Source organism: Pithys albifrons, chromosome Z (genome assembly GCF_047495875.1).
Source record: "Pithys albifrons albifrons isolate INPA30051 chromosome Z, PitAlb_v1, whole genome shotgun sequence".
Taxonomy (NCBI): Eukaryota; Metazoa; Chordata; class Aves; order Passeriformes; family Thamnophilidae; genus Pithys; species Pithys albifrons.
Genome location: NC_092497.1, coordinates 40133968 through 40147945, shown reverse-complemented (window position 1 = coordinate 40147945; position 13978 = coordinate 40133968). Strand labels below are relative to the sequence as shown.

The window sequence follows — 13978 nt, the reverse complement described above, 5'->3', positions numbered from 1 at the left end:
ACAGCAGCCAAATGACAATGAAGGAGACACTAATCTCAATACAGTGGCAGAACCTCCAAGGGTGACATTCCTACCAGTGGCCTGGTAAAATATATCTCTTTACAATTATTATTACAAATAAATTCAGTAGAGAAAGCCAAAAAAGGTATGTTGCACACAAAGGTATTTCTGTGTAGAACAGGAGTAACTTTTAATTCTTCTGATGACTAAAAAATTGTTTTTCAAAGTGCAAAATTAACACTTCAAGGCTAATATCAACTATTGCTCTCTGTTTAACCCAAAATCTGACCCTGGATAATAAACAACCAATGCAATCAAAATCACTACTTTTATTAAAAACAAGGAATTTACTGTTCAGCTACAGTAAATTATTTCTTTGAAACACTGCCTATGTGTTCTGATTTTCACAAACACAGACAGTCTTTTACCGCAACTAACTGAAAGAGATTTTCACACTATTTTACCCAGCTAAGCTACTTCAAATGAGGCATAAACAACATGCCAACATCAGTATTAGAAACTGCTATGAAGCAGGTCCAAAACCACAAAGCTCTGCACACAATACAGTCAATAAATCTCATCTACAGTGGAAAATGCTATGTCAGATAAATGATTTTGAACAGTGGTTTTACACATAGTTAGGTTTCGGTTCACTTACTCAGTTGATTGTCTGCCTCCAGCATTACCAAGGAACAGCCCACACTGGGTGTTGGAATTTGCAATAGGCAAGAACCTCTGTCACCTCTGGATACAGAGACGTCCCAGTACAGCACCTAGATACTGCATCCTTACTCCACAGGCTATCCTGCCTCACAGAAACTTAAGACAGATGTTCTAAGAAAAATAACTCTTAGCAGCATTTTAGGTGACACATGAAGTGTAAAAACTTTATCTTTCAGCCATTTCGACAGGGGACAGTCAACAGGACATCTCTGATGACAGATTCAGACCTCTTCACCTTCAGGCATGAGCAAAGACTACAGTTTCTCAGCAGAATTCAGAAAACAATTGAAAAGGCCAATTTGAGAACCTGATTTAATGTGCTACGAAGAGCACCATGAAGTACCACAATCTGAAAGACTTCAGAAACTAAAAGAGTTGTATTCACCTGCAAAACCTGATAGTATGCATAAAACATTATTAATCAGAATACTTAACAATTATTCTTGTTGCAACTACTGTTGCAAGCAGGAACTACAGATAAAAATAGTTATGAAGGCTTTGAGTCAAAAAGTTGAGTAAAGACTATTAAATGAATTTGCTTTATCCTCCCTTATGGTTTGGCAATCTAAAGCTTAAATCAGAATAGACAAGCAGAGTGTGGAAAATTTCAGTCACTACCACCCTTGCCTGGTGACAACAAATGCAGTTGTTTCTGCTGCAGTGCAGTGAACAAAAAACATCTCACTGACAAATGACTTTATTTATTTACTAATTTATTTCACAAATCTTTAATTTAGCTGAGTTTCCCTACCTAATTCAGAATGGAATCACACAAATGCAGGAACAGGGGAAATAAGAATAAGAGGGTTAACAGCATTTCTTTCTGCAGCAGTATCAGATCCAGAGGTTTGCTTAAGGTTTGCTCAACTCAGCTTGGCAAAAAGGCAAACTTAGTACCCTCCATGCCGGGGATGATGCATTTATGGTTTAATCTCCCACTTAAAATCTGTCGACAGACATGCATACACTCCTGCAGAATACTGATCTAAGAATCACTGCAAGAGGACAGAAAAACCTGTAGCTGACTAAAAACTTCACGACTTCAAAAAAATGCATGCATTTAGATGGCCTTGACTTTTATTCTAATTCAAAACTTAGACTGTGTTTATAAAACAAAAATTAAGGGATAGTGAAATAGTTCCAAACTGACTGCTACAATTTTCAGAAAACAAGCACTGTTTCAGTGCTGCACAGCTCTTATGTACAACACACTGGGCACTGGCTAAAGGTAGTCCTGAGGCTACTGTGACCACACACCAAATTTAAGCTCAGCCATCAAATTAATTTCTCAGGGGTTCTCAAACAATCGTTACCACTAGTATTACTCAGTAAGACTGGGGAACACATTTTGTGAAGTGGAGCTTCTGTTTCAGGTCAGCGGCAAACAGCAACAAGCTTGGCAATGCACATCAGAGCCTCCCTCCAGTGGTCCCACCACTCGCAGAACGCAGGCCCTCAGACGGGAGGAGCCAGGACCTGACAAGCCAGGCCCTTAGTGGAGACCCCAACACTTCACTGGGCAAGCTGCTCATAGTTAACTCTTCCAGTGGTGAAGAACATTTTCCTACAGCCACACCATTCTTCCTGAAGCACCTTATTCACATGGCCCCTTGCCCTGTCACCACGGTCCCTTCTAAAGAGCCACACCTCCATCCTTCTCTCCAATTTGTTTCTCAGTAATGGAAGACTCTGATCAGGTTTTTCCTCTTGTAGGCCAAAGACATTTTTTTTAGCATTTTCATGTCAGTGGGGCTAAGGTTAGCTATCTGTGTTATCACTGTAATACATCTGCACGTTATTGTAACTTTAAGGTCTAAAACCAGTTAAAAGCGTAAGAGGCCTAGAATTCCTCTTGCTGCCATATAAAATGAGCCAGCACACTGCAACACTAATTAATTCCTAATGAATAAACTATTTACAGCTCTGAAATCAGAATTTCACAAAATTACAGAACACTGGGGTAGGAAGGGACCCCTAGAGACCATCTAGTACAACTCTACCTCTGCCAAAAAGCAGGTTCATCCAAAGCTACTTGCACAGGATTGTGCACAGGCAAGTCCTGAGTTATCTCCAGGGAAGGAAACTCCACAGCCCCTCAGAGCAGCCTGTTCCAGAGACTGGTCACCCCCACAGTGAAGAATTTTCTTCTCATGTTCAGATGGACCTTCCTGTGCTTCCGTTCATGTTTGTGGCCCTTTATCCTGTCACTGGGCACCACTGTGGAGTCTGGCTCCATCCTGTTGCCACTTCACCCAAACCTTATGATATTTGAAGGCATTGAGAAGATTCTCTCTCAGTCGTCTCTTCTAAAGGCTGAACAGGCTCAGCTCTCTCCACCTTTCCAAAAAAAACAGATGATCCAGTCCCCTAGTCATCTCCGTAGCCCTCCACTGTACCCTCTCCAGTAGTTCCTTTTCTAATTTACCCCTTCAGTGTCAAGTTATGTTATTTAACACAGAGTTTGCCACTATCTGTACTAGTCCCTACACGTTTTTGCCAAGTGTTTGTGCTTTCAGCTGAAATAAGGCTTGAATCAGCAGGATGACCTGATCAAAGCCATTGAGCATTCTTCCCGGCAGGACTTGCAAGAGATTACAAAGAGAAAAGAATCTGATTATTTTATTGGTTGAATAAAGTACCAAGCTGTTTACATGTCTCCAAAGTTTTTATCAAGTGAAGCTTGACAATCAAATAATTGGTTTTCTTGTGCCTCGGATGTAACCAACTACCTTATGTGAACATTCCAAGAATATAAAGTACATTTTGAAGCCATTACGGGGACAAATGTCCCTCTCATTCATAATATACTTCACTAGTATTTTACGTCTTATACTAGCTAATGAAAACTGAAAATATTTCTCTTACATGAACAACAATCTTGTGCGTGCTAACCCTGAGCTACAAAAACCTTAAGTAACTTATTTTAAAATGGCTTCCAGGGCGGATTAAGTGAGTGAAGCGAAGGTCTAAAAACAGATTAAAAGGATCAACAAGTCTTCCCTCGAGGATAATCTAGCAGTTTACGCCAGCAGAAACTACACCCCTCCATCAACCCGGATTTTTGGGAGCCGTCTGCCGCTGGCCCTATTTACAGGGAGGGTTTTCCCTCGTGGGGCGGCCGTGCCGCTCCGTGCCCACCGCGGGCCGGGCCGGGCGATGCTTCCCCGGCCGCGGGGCTGGGGCGGGGTACGGCGCCGGCTGTCCCGCCGCGCCCGGGGAGGGAGGAGCCAGGCCCGCTGCTACCTGCTGGTCTCCAGGGACGAGTAGCGCTCGGGCAGGATCTGAAGGCAGCGCTGGAAGAAGCGCACGTGCCGATCCCGCAGGAAGTCGAGGCGCTCCGGCTCCGCCGGGCACGGCGCCGCCGCCGCCATCGCCATCTCGCCACCGCCCGCGCCCGGCGCGCCCCGATGGCGTCACTGCGGCACCCGCCCCGGGGCGGGGACAGGGAAGGGAAGGGGAGAGGGAAGGGCAGGAGAGGACAAGGCGGACGGGAGAGGGGAAGGGCAGGAGGGTACGAGGCGGAAGGGAAGAGGGGAAGGGCGACCCACCCCACCCCACCCCACCCGGGGCTGTCCCAGGCGACTGTGCTTTTAGTGCCACGGGACAGCACAGCGGCCGGTCCGACAGCCAGCGCTTCCTCCGCGAAACTCCCAAAAATCAAAGGGAATATACGTCCTGTGTGAAGCCAACGCTGTGCCGGCCTCTGGGAAGGGCTGGCTGGTTCTTCGCCCTGCGGTAGGGCCGGGCTCGCTCTGCAGGCCGAGGCAGGGCTGGGGACAGAGCAAAAGGCGTGGGGAGCTCGGGGAACTGCAGCCCTGCCACGACGCACACCCGCGGCTCCCTCACCTGCCTTCACCTCCCCTCACTGCCCCATGGCTCCCTCACCTCCTCTCACCTCTTCTCACGTCCCCTCACCTGCCCCATGGCTCCCTCACCTCCTCTCACGTCCCGTCACCTGCCCCACGGCTCCCCCCACCTGCCCCACGGCTCCCGTCACGTGCCCCACGGCTCCCTCCACCTGCCCCACGGCTCCCGTCACGTGCCCCACGGCTCCCTCCACCTGCCCCACGGCTCCCGTCACGTGCCCCACGGCTCCCGTCACGTGCCCCACGGCTCCCCCCACCTGCCCCACGGCTCCCCCCACCTGCCCCACGGCTCCTCAGCTGCCAGCAACACCTCACAGCGGCGCTGCCATCTCCACCCCATGTGCCTCCCACCCTTGGGGAGATACACACAGCCTGGACTGGTCTCCGGGGACCTGAATCTCGACCTCAGAGTGAAACAAACAACCAGAAAAAAATTGGTCTTTTTCGTTGATCAGAGGAGTCACATTACACTCCTTGGGTCTTCATCACAGAAACAAGTGCAGAGTAAAGGTAACAGAGCTAGACAGAAAGAGACATTTCCCTCCACAGGGAAAGAACTCTCACAGGGAAGGAAGAAACATGAAATCAGCAGGAGGGGTCACAACTGCTTGCTGTCATCAAATTTTAGTAATTTAAAAGGTTAAGCTCTTTCAAAACCCAGTGTACCCAAAATGCTTCTGGAAATGGTAGAAAATAATTTAAAAAAAATAAAAGCCAGCACCCGTAGTGCAGCTCATTTGTATAACCCATAGGCTTTACCCAGATAAATGCTACCATGAGAAAAATCAATTCTCATCTTCTTTTTTTTGTTTTTTTTTAATACAAGAATAACTATGCCTGCTGCATTTCTGTTTCCTGATAACAAGCATGACTTTGTTTTCCTTTATCAACCATTTAGATAATTAAAAACAATTGCGTTTTAGATCAACGAAAAAACCCTTTGCTTAAACCACTAAGCTGCACACACCTCAGATTAAAACAAAGAAAAAGTTACCTTCTCTCTCAACTTTGCCAACCTTTTTTCTATTTCTTGTTTCTCTATTTCTTTAGCTTCTTTCTGTAAACCCCTTAGCTCCAGTCTATGTAGATCCTGAAATATAATGAATGGAAAAGTAAACTTTTCTTTAGAAGTAAAACATTATATATATATGAAGCCTTTTCACAGTTAATTATTTTTTGTTCTAAAATTATTGTCATAATACAGAGTAAAGTTTCACTAGGTACTACTACAACTTGTCCTGCACAAACAAATTATAGTTACATGGCTTTGAAAAAAAAATGGAGTGTAGTAGTTTATTTATAAAACTCTAGTGTGAATGCTGACGATATCAGTTCTCCAGTAATTGCATTTACATTGATATGAAATGTAACAGCTACTGAAACCTGCAGGATATTCAAACATCTCTTTTTATCTCATATCTCCTCACAACTCTCGGGGCCTCTGATGTTTTCTATAGCAAGGAGGGAGGACAGCACAGCTGAAGAAGTTTCTCCCATTTTCACACAGAAGTAAATAAAACCACTTCTATATGTAGAAGGAAACATGGGCTTAAGTAATCCTGCAGAATTTAAATACTGAGAAAAGGAACATCTGCATCTAAAATCAAGTTTCATACTATTTCTTGTTTGCAATAGGTGCCGTTTTTCATAGTGCATCAATAATGGATGAAACTTGGATTTTAAAAACTGTTTAACATATATTGCAGGAGGAAGTAGGTGACTCTAAAACAACATGCATAAATGAAGATGTAATTACGCACACGCTCTTGAAACCTAGAAATTCTTTCTGCAGAAATTTTCTTCCTTTTGTCCTTTTCCGCTTCCTCTCTCTTCTCATGTTCAAGCTTTTCAAATTCCTCCTTTATTTTCTTCTGCAAGGTATTCCTTTCCAACAGTAGTACCTTTAGCTGGTGCTCTTTTCCTTGTCTTTTCTCCCTGTTTTCTAGTTTTACATGTGATGCTTCTTCCATTGCAAATGCTATTGCTTTCTGTTTCTTCCATGCTTCAACTGCTGCTTGTTTTCTTTTTCTTTCTTCTTCTGCTTTTTGCTTCTGAGCTTCTTCACGATGCTGCCATTTTTCCTTGAGCATTTTTTCTGATTTCTCTTTCTCCTTCAAGTTTCTTTCTTTTTCTTCCTGCTGCTTTTCTTTCCACTTCTTAATTGACTGCAAGAGACCAGTAGGAAAAATATCCAAGGTTTTAGTGAAATTTTACCCATTCACATTGATTCAATCTGACGAAATGTATACTCCAAGGGCACAAACTGTAGATAGGAATTGAAAATCTACTGAATGCAAAACTTACAGCAAAGAAGCACCTTTATAGGTTTTCTAACTTCTTTTTTTTTAATGAGTCACAGAAGCAGATCTAATAGATTTCTGCTAAAACTGTTTCAGTTACAGCAACCATAACAGCTTTGGGTAGTTACGAACATCGGTGTAATATGTTTTTTTAATGCAAATATATTCCAGATCCTAATTTTTTTTTCATATTAAGAATTCCACCCACTATTTCCTGATATTTTTTATGTCAGTTTATCTTTTATTACTCAGATGGTTAGTTCTTGAAAGAATCATAATTCTGTATGTCAGTCTGGCATAGGTATATTGCCTGTATAGTGGGACAGACATTCTCAGGGACAAATATATAGAAACTGCAATTTTCAGATGAGATCATTTACTGCACTGAGATGGGCCTCTAACTTGCTAGACTGATGCCACCAAAAGCATTTGTAGTACAGTTTAATACACAGCCCACTTCAGTGTGTAATTAGGTCTCTGCTTATTGGTAATTATTTATTAAAGACAAATACTTTTGGCAAGTTGAGAATGCCAAAGACCTCAGTTACATACCAACAGAAACTGTAACAGAAATCCACCTAGCATTACCACCAGAGAGGCAGATACAAAAATAAGAAATGTATACATTTTAAAAATAAGTACTTTTTCTTAAATTTCCAAAAGCCCTAAAGGGGTTATTTTACCTCTTTCTTTCTTTCATGTAATATTAGAAATTCTTGATACCATTTGTCATGCTGTTCAATATCTTCTTTTGTTCTTCCACTGAGATACTGAAGGGCTTCATCCATATAAGACAACTTTCCTTTGTATTTACTCCGTACTTTCAGAAAATTTTGATGATCATAATCATCCCAGCCTCCTTGCCGCCCTCCTGTTTGCTGAAGAAATCTTTCAAACTCTACTACTTCTTTGGGTAGGTGATTTTCCAGTGTTTTATCAACTGTAACTGTGGTTGATGGTAATTTCAAAACTTTTTCTGTTGTTAAGCTGCCTAACACCCACAGTTCCATTTTTCTCTCGAAAAGACTGAGCTCATTAATGGTAGCTTTTTCCTCCTTCAAAAGCTGTTCATATCTGAAAAGTGACAAACATTGAAATGCAAGAAAAAAAAAGAATCCAGGATTCATTATCCATTCACCACAAATCAATTTTGGAATTGTTCAATGCCACACAAAAGCTATTCTCCAAAGATTGAGAGCTGAAGGAGTAACAGCACAGTTGTAATGATCCGATAATAAAGCACCACACAATGAGAATTAAGTTACCCTTTTACTGAAAGCACATATTTGTGGCATTCATACTAAGTCAATCCCCTCCTGACACCAGTAGAGAGGAAGAGAAACCCCCACAAACTCACTTAGAAAACAGAACACCAACAGCAAAACCACCATTATCTAATTTCTTCTGCAGCCCTTCTCTAAAGAACCTTTTCTTAGGCTTACATTGGAATGCTGCAATAACCTCTCTAAAAGGCAGTTTATCAGGATTCTAACATTGATAGCTCGTGCTTTGATTTACAGTAATCACTAGGAAAAGAGTAAATCTAAAGAATAAACTTAAATAGTTTGCTGGACTAGTGCAAGTTTTCATTTGTCTTATGAAAGTATTTGTTCTTGTAGCTGAAACATGTATAAACATACATTTGCCTTTGTTCCTCTTTAAAAGCATTAATTGCATTTTCAATTTCTTCCATCATTGCCTTGAGCTTGTCAACAACTGAAAAAGGAAAAGAAGAAAAAAAAAGCATAAAACTTATGACAACAGTATTTAGCCAGCACTATCCTGAAATGCAGAGACTTCCATGACACAGTGTACAAAAAAGCATGCACTTCCACCTCAAAGTCTTAAAAGACACGACTCTTATTTATTCAAAAGGTGTGTTTATGTAGTGACTTAGCAAGCTGGATGCCAATCTCAGTATAAATGTTTATTTCCATTAAAGAAGTCTCATTATGACTAATTTTCAACTGATTCCTAGTATAAGAGAGCCTTTACCCTACAGAGTTCTGCTTTTGTTTTTCATAGCAATGCAGTTAGTGACTTAAACACACTCAAATATTTGGTTTATACCAGGCTGTAGCAATCCTATTTAGCCTGCAGGTCACTGTAAGACTTTGTCCTGTGCTATCAGCATGCTGAAGTCCTGACTTTGAGTAAGATGGTAAGACAGCTGTCCAGAGAAGATTCCTTTTGCAAGGGTAGAAAAAAGTTTTAGAATCTGTTTTGAACCAGCATAACATCTCTGTTGATACATACTGAACACATAGTTAAAGTAACCTGGATTTTGGTAAAGTTACATAATCTAAAACTCTTATTTCAGTTTTCATGCCTTGTTAGTCCTTGGTATTTTCACTGACACCTTAAGAAGATAATGATTTTTTTGTAGATAACACACTGAATAAATGAAACGGGATGCATTTTATCTAGCATCAGAAAGCCCTCAAATACTAGGAGGGTCTCAACCTGAGTCCCACATAAAGTAACAGAGTATCACAAGAGAATGACTCTTTCCCAAAAGTTTTAAAACATCCCAGCTGAACAAGTTCCTGCAGCATTTTACACTTCAAGCCATGTGGCAGCTAGAAATTAGTTCCCTGTAGAACCTACTCTGTGACCTCTTACCAGATCAAAGGGAGTTACACAGAATACCAATTTTATTTTACATAAGACAAAGAGTTATATATAGAAAATGCCTGGCTTTCAACAGCCTGAAAGAACAAACACATCAGTTGTAACACCAAGTAACTTTCTGTTTACACACAGAACTGCTTAATCTTTCACTATTTCTTAGGTCTTTGCAGTCTTCCCTTTCCAAATTCCTAAAAAAGCATATAGACTTGAGGAGTATCCCAAATCTGCAGGACAATGACAAGTCCAATTATGCCAGAAACCTGTCTGTAGACAAAAATGTTTCAAAATCTATCATCATGACTTACATTCTGGTGTAGGCTTCACATCCTTTAATTTTTGCTGAAGTCTCTTCACATTGTTTTGTATTTTTGATAGCTGCTGCAGGATTTCAGCTTCTGTTACACAGAATAAGGTAGTGATAGTTCTAATAGTTTTCTGTCCCTCAAAGTCAATATAAGAACAAGAGCAATGGAGTATCCGAAATAAACTGGGGTTTAATCTAATCAGGGATATAAATTCTGTTTGATCGTAAGAAACTGCTGTGATATCTATAACTGCATGTAGCTGACCACATGATGCATGTACCTCCCCATATTGCATCACAAGATTTTAAAAGTAGTAGCTGCTATTTCTAAAGGGGAATTTGGAGAATACTGCCCATGCAGGTGATAGCTTCTCTAGAGTTTTGAGGGAGACTTTGACCTAGGCCTCAAAACACTCATCTATGAAGAGAAATCAAACTTGAAAGTGTTATGTGCATGTACTACTTCAAAGAGATTTGTCTGATGTGTTAAATAGGGTAGAATAAATGTTTTTGTGTACTCCAAGCCTGTGTGCAATAATTTGCTTTGCTACCACTTGGCTCCTCATGAATCCATAAATACTGATGAGAATGCAGTTAGTACCAAAGATGTATCCAGAACAAGACATATCTTCCATCCTAAAAGATTTAACAAAGTAAGAGAGTGCAAAACCTAAAACTAACAGAATCTAGCTAAGACATGACCACTAGTTCCTGCTGAGATTACAGGAAGTGCAAAAGCACACAGATCATGCTGAAAGACCTGAACATAGTAAATTGGAATTCAGGGGGTTCTTGTACATGCCCTAGAATATCATAGTCCAACATTCCTTCACATCTCACATGTGGTTCCTTATACCTCTCATCACTGTCCTCTTTATTATCTCATAACATTTATCTCCACCCATACATTCATGTTCCCTTCTTACTCCTGCAAAGCTTTCTGAACTTATTAGCTTAGTCATTCCATGAAAATATTTACATTTCTTAAGGACTGCAAGATGTAAAGGATATTTTAAGATTACTTAAAGAAGCACATTAAAACATATGCAAATTTGTAAGATAAGTATATTTTTAGTTGTCTCTATGTTCCTTTCCTTTCTTCAACTTATTTTGATCAGATGGCATAGCATGATTTATTTGATTACTTTTGAAAGAATTCAGGAACTGTGATCAGGGAGTAATTTTTTTTTTTAATTATATGATTAGTCTGTAAGTGGAACAGATACTGTAGGACAGATCATGTACCATCTCTCAGTACCATTTAAACTAGGAATATTCATGACCCAAAAAGTTGAAAAATGAAAACATTTTTAAAAGTATATTCAAAGGCAGCGATCAGTATGCCAATGTTACAGTAAGAATGTATTTATTGTACCTAAGATAGACTACATTAGATTTTGCAATACACACACAAAATTGATGTTTCTTGAACAGTACCTTTCCATCAAAGTTGTTGTGGGTGGTATCTTACATTCAAGATTACAAGAAAACAGTTAATGACATAGAAGGCCCCAAATGTTTATGCTTCTGACTTTTGCAAGTGAATTGTGGAAGTGTTTATAAGCAGTACACACAGTGAAATACCACACTTACCAATATCTATCTTCCACATAAACTAATCTCCCTGTACTAGTGATTATTAAACCATTTACACAAACAACAGTGAAGAAAAAAAAGCAAACGACAAACCCAAATAAAACACCACTTACTTTCTGTTTTTCTGCTGACAGTCATGCTGTGTTCCAGATCCTCTAGTATTCTGTATTCTACCCTGAAATCACTCTTCCTATTATAATGCAGTCCATTTTTGTCTTTTTCTATATTTGCAAGCCTAGGAAAAAAGGGTGCCACACTGAGTAGGGCATGAGTGCTTAGCAAAGCCCCAAAGTTTTCCAAGGTTAGTGAGCAGCTAAAGCTATGTCAAGAGGACTGTCTTAGATTTTCCACAAATCCCTGGTTTGTCCTTGCAACTGTCTTCAAGGAAAATCTTTTGGCAGTTTTAAGACTACACACTGAAGTAACTTTAAGAACTTGAACAAGAGAAAGAAATTAACAAGGAAATCACCTCACTGGCAGACAATGAGTGGTTCATATACTGAAACAGTCTGAAATTCTATGTGTATGCTCACTATCTGGAAGCCTTCTGAGACTTTTCCCTGGGGAAGTGCGGGCAGACAGGATGAATTGATGCAGCAGCACACTTAGATGGAGCCCCAGCACAGAGATGGCTACATAGGGAAAATGAGCCACAATTAAATGGCATGGCTTGTTCCAAGTTGCTTGGAGATGTCAACATTACCCAGCAGTCAAATTTGGAGCCATAACCCAGGATCCAGGGCAATCAATGTGAAGTCGATTTAGTCAGACAGGGTAAAATACTCCTGTGAGACTTAAGTGCCACTGTTCATTCAGGATTCACAACTACAAACGTGTCCTTCAGCCAGGTGGCTACAACAGCCAATTCCTCATAAAGCTCATCTGTTCAAGAAGAAACTTCCCTGTTCTTTCAGCTACCAGCATAGTTGTTACCAGCTTGGTCAGGATGTGGGGAAACAGATTTAAATCACTTCTGTGCCTGAGTTGCCTTGAACACTCATTTTCCAAAGCAGTGGCCTAGATATTCTAGATGAAGCCTTTGCACCTTCCCTGGAGAAGCCGCTGTACTGCTGCAGCAATTCCCCTTTTGTTTCTGTGTCTTAATAAGGGCTTTAGGTCCTTAGAAGGGTAAGCACAGCTGAGTAGGAAAACTGGAAACTCAGTTGTGCCACACACACTTCCTTCTTATGTACGCCTAAAGCAGCAATTCTTACTAAAAGCAGATGACTGGCCAAAGTCCAGATGCTAATTGGCACAAGAGGGCATTTTGGTGCTCATAAGCCTATCCTGAACTCCCCAAACAACCACAGTAATTTGTCTGAGCTGCTCAAAAGAAAACCTTAGCCTGAAGATTTCATTACCATATATTCTTTACGTTGAAACTCAAGTTAATGTGTTACCTCCAGAACAGCATGAAAACATACTTATGATGAAGTGTTTAACTTACTGAGCTTTTAGCTTTTCTGCAGTTCTTATGAATTCAACTTTCTGAGCTTTCTCAGCTTTCGTCTTCCAGTTCTGAAATTGCAGATCAGCACCCGCACTAGTGGCACAGCCCTCGTTCTGAAGATAACAAAATCAAATGTTATTCACGAACAGTATGCTCTTTTGTTACTTATAAGCAGACAAGGCCACAGTGCAAGTGACAGCATCCCTTCTGACTCAGCCCCTTCCCGACCCCAGGGTGCGATGGGCTGCGGAGTCCGGGCGAGCTGGTACCCGCCACGAAATGCACTCGTTCCACGGAGAAATAGAACAACACGGCTTGCTTTGGCAAAGGCTGCCATTCCGCAGCCAGCCCCACGAACCCGCCCCGCTCCGCTGCCAGGCTCCGCTGCCAGGCTCCCTGCCCTTCCCTCCCCGCCCCGCTCCCGGAGCCCGCCGGGCCTTTCTTTACCTGCGGCCGCCCGACCGCCGGCGCCGAGCCCGGCGCGGCCATGGCTGTGCGGGGGGACTCTCCCGGCTGTGAGACTGCCCTGCCTTACCCTGCCCGGCCGGGCCCAGTCCAGCCCGGCTCGGCTCGGCTCGGCTCGGCCCGATTCTGCCTAGCCCGGCTCGGCCCGGCTCGGGTCGACTCTGCCCAGCCCAGCCCGGCTCGGCTCAACTCGGCTCGGCCCGGCCCGGCCCGGCCCAGCCCGGACTGGCTCGGCCTGGCCCGGCCCGGCCCTGCACTGCCCGTGCCCGCCGCGATTTAACTCCTTTTCCTCCTCTCTGGTCCGCATAGGGCTCGTGTTACCGGCCCTGGTTTCATCCGTGTCGCGATTCAAGGCTTTGTGTTCATTGATTTCCTCAGCAGGAGCAGAATATGCCCTTGGTATCCAGTCAGAACGTGAAGAGTTTCACGGTACTCATCGAATTTTCTGGGACTCTCAAGACCTGGTTTTTCACCCATGTGAACTGTCTGAGGTTCGTGCTTGAGCTTTCAAGTGAGTTGCCATTTAAGGTTGCTGAGGGATAGAAATAATTATTCATGCACTGGCTTTCCTAGCCAGAGAGGTTTGAGCACTGGGGGTTTTCCCTCTGCAGAACACAAAGGCAGTTGCAGGTGCAGCCAGAAT

General features: G+C 42.3%; 2 protein-coding genes across 2 annotated transcripts in view; both read right to left on the bottom strand.

Annotated features, from left to right (window-relative positions):
* The window catches only part of PGGT1B (protein geranylgeranyltransferase type I subunit beta), a 37084-nt gene extending 32966 nt beyond the window's left edge, over positions 1–4118 (bottom strand). Inside the window, 1 exon segment of the mRNA XM_071580644.1 lies at positions 3967–4118. Coding sequence (XP_071436745.1) covers positions 3967–4100 — 134 coding nt within the window. The 5' untranslated portion in view covers positions 4101–4118.
* A 163-nt stretch (positions 4119–4281) lies between these two features.
* CCDC112 (coiled-coil domain containing 112) lies at positions 4282–13689 on the bottom strand. The gene is made up of 9 exons (XM_071580642.1): positions 13318–13689; positions 12868–12983; positions 11534–11655; positions 9826–9915; positions 8530–8605; positions 7573–7963; positions 6350–6754; positions 5584–5679; positions 4282–4493 (listed from the first exon to the last, which is right to left on the bottom strand). The coding sequence occupies exons 1-9, from the start codon at positions 13357–13359 to the stop codon at positions 4314–4316; spliced, it is 1518 nt and encodes a 505-aa protein (XP_071436743.1). The 5' UTR covers positions 13360–13689; the 3' UTR covers positions 4282–4313.
* Positions 13690–13978: the final 289 nt, after the last annotated feature.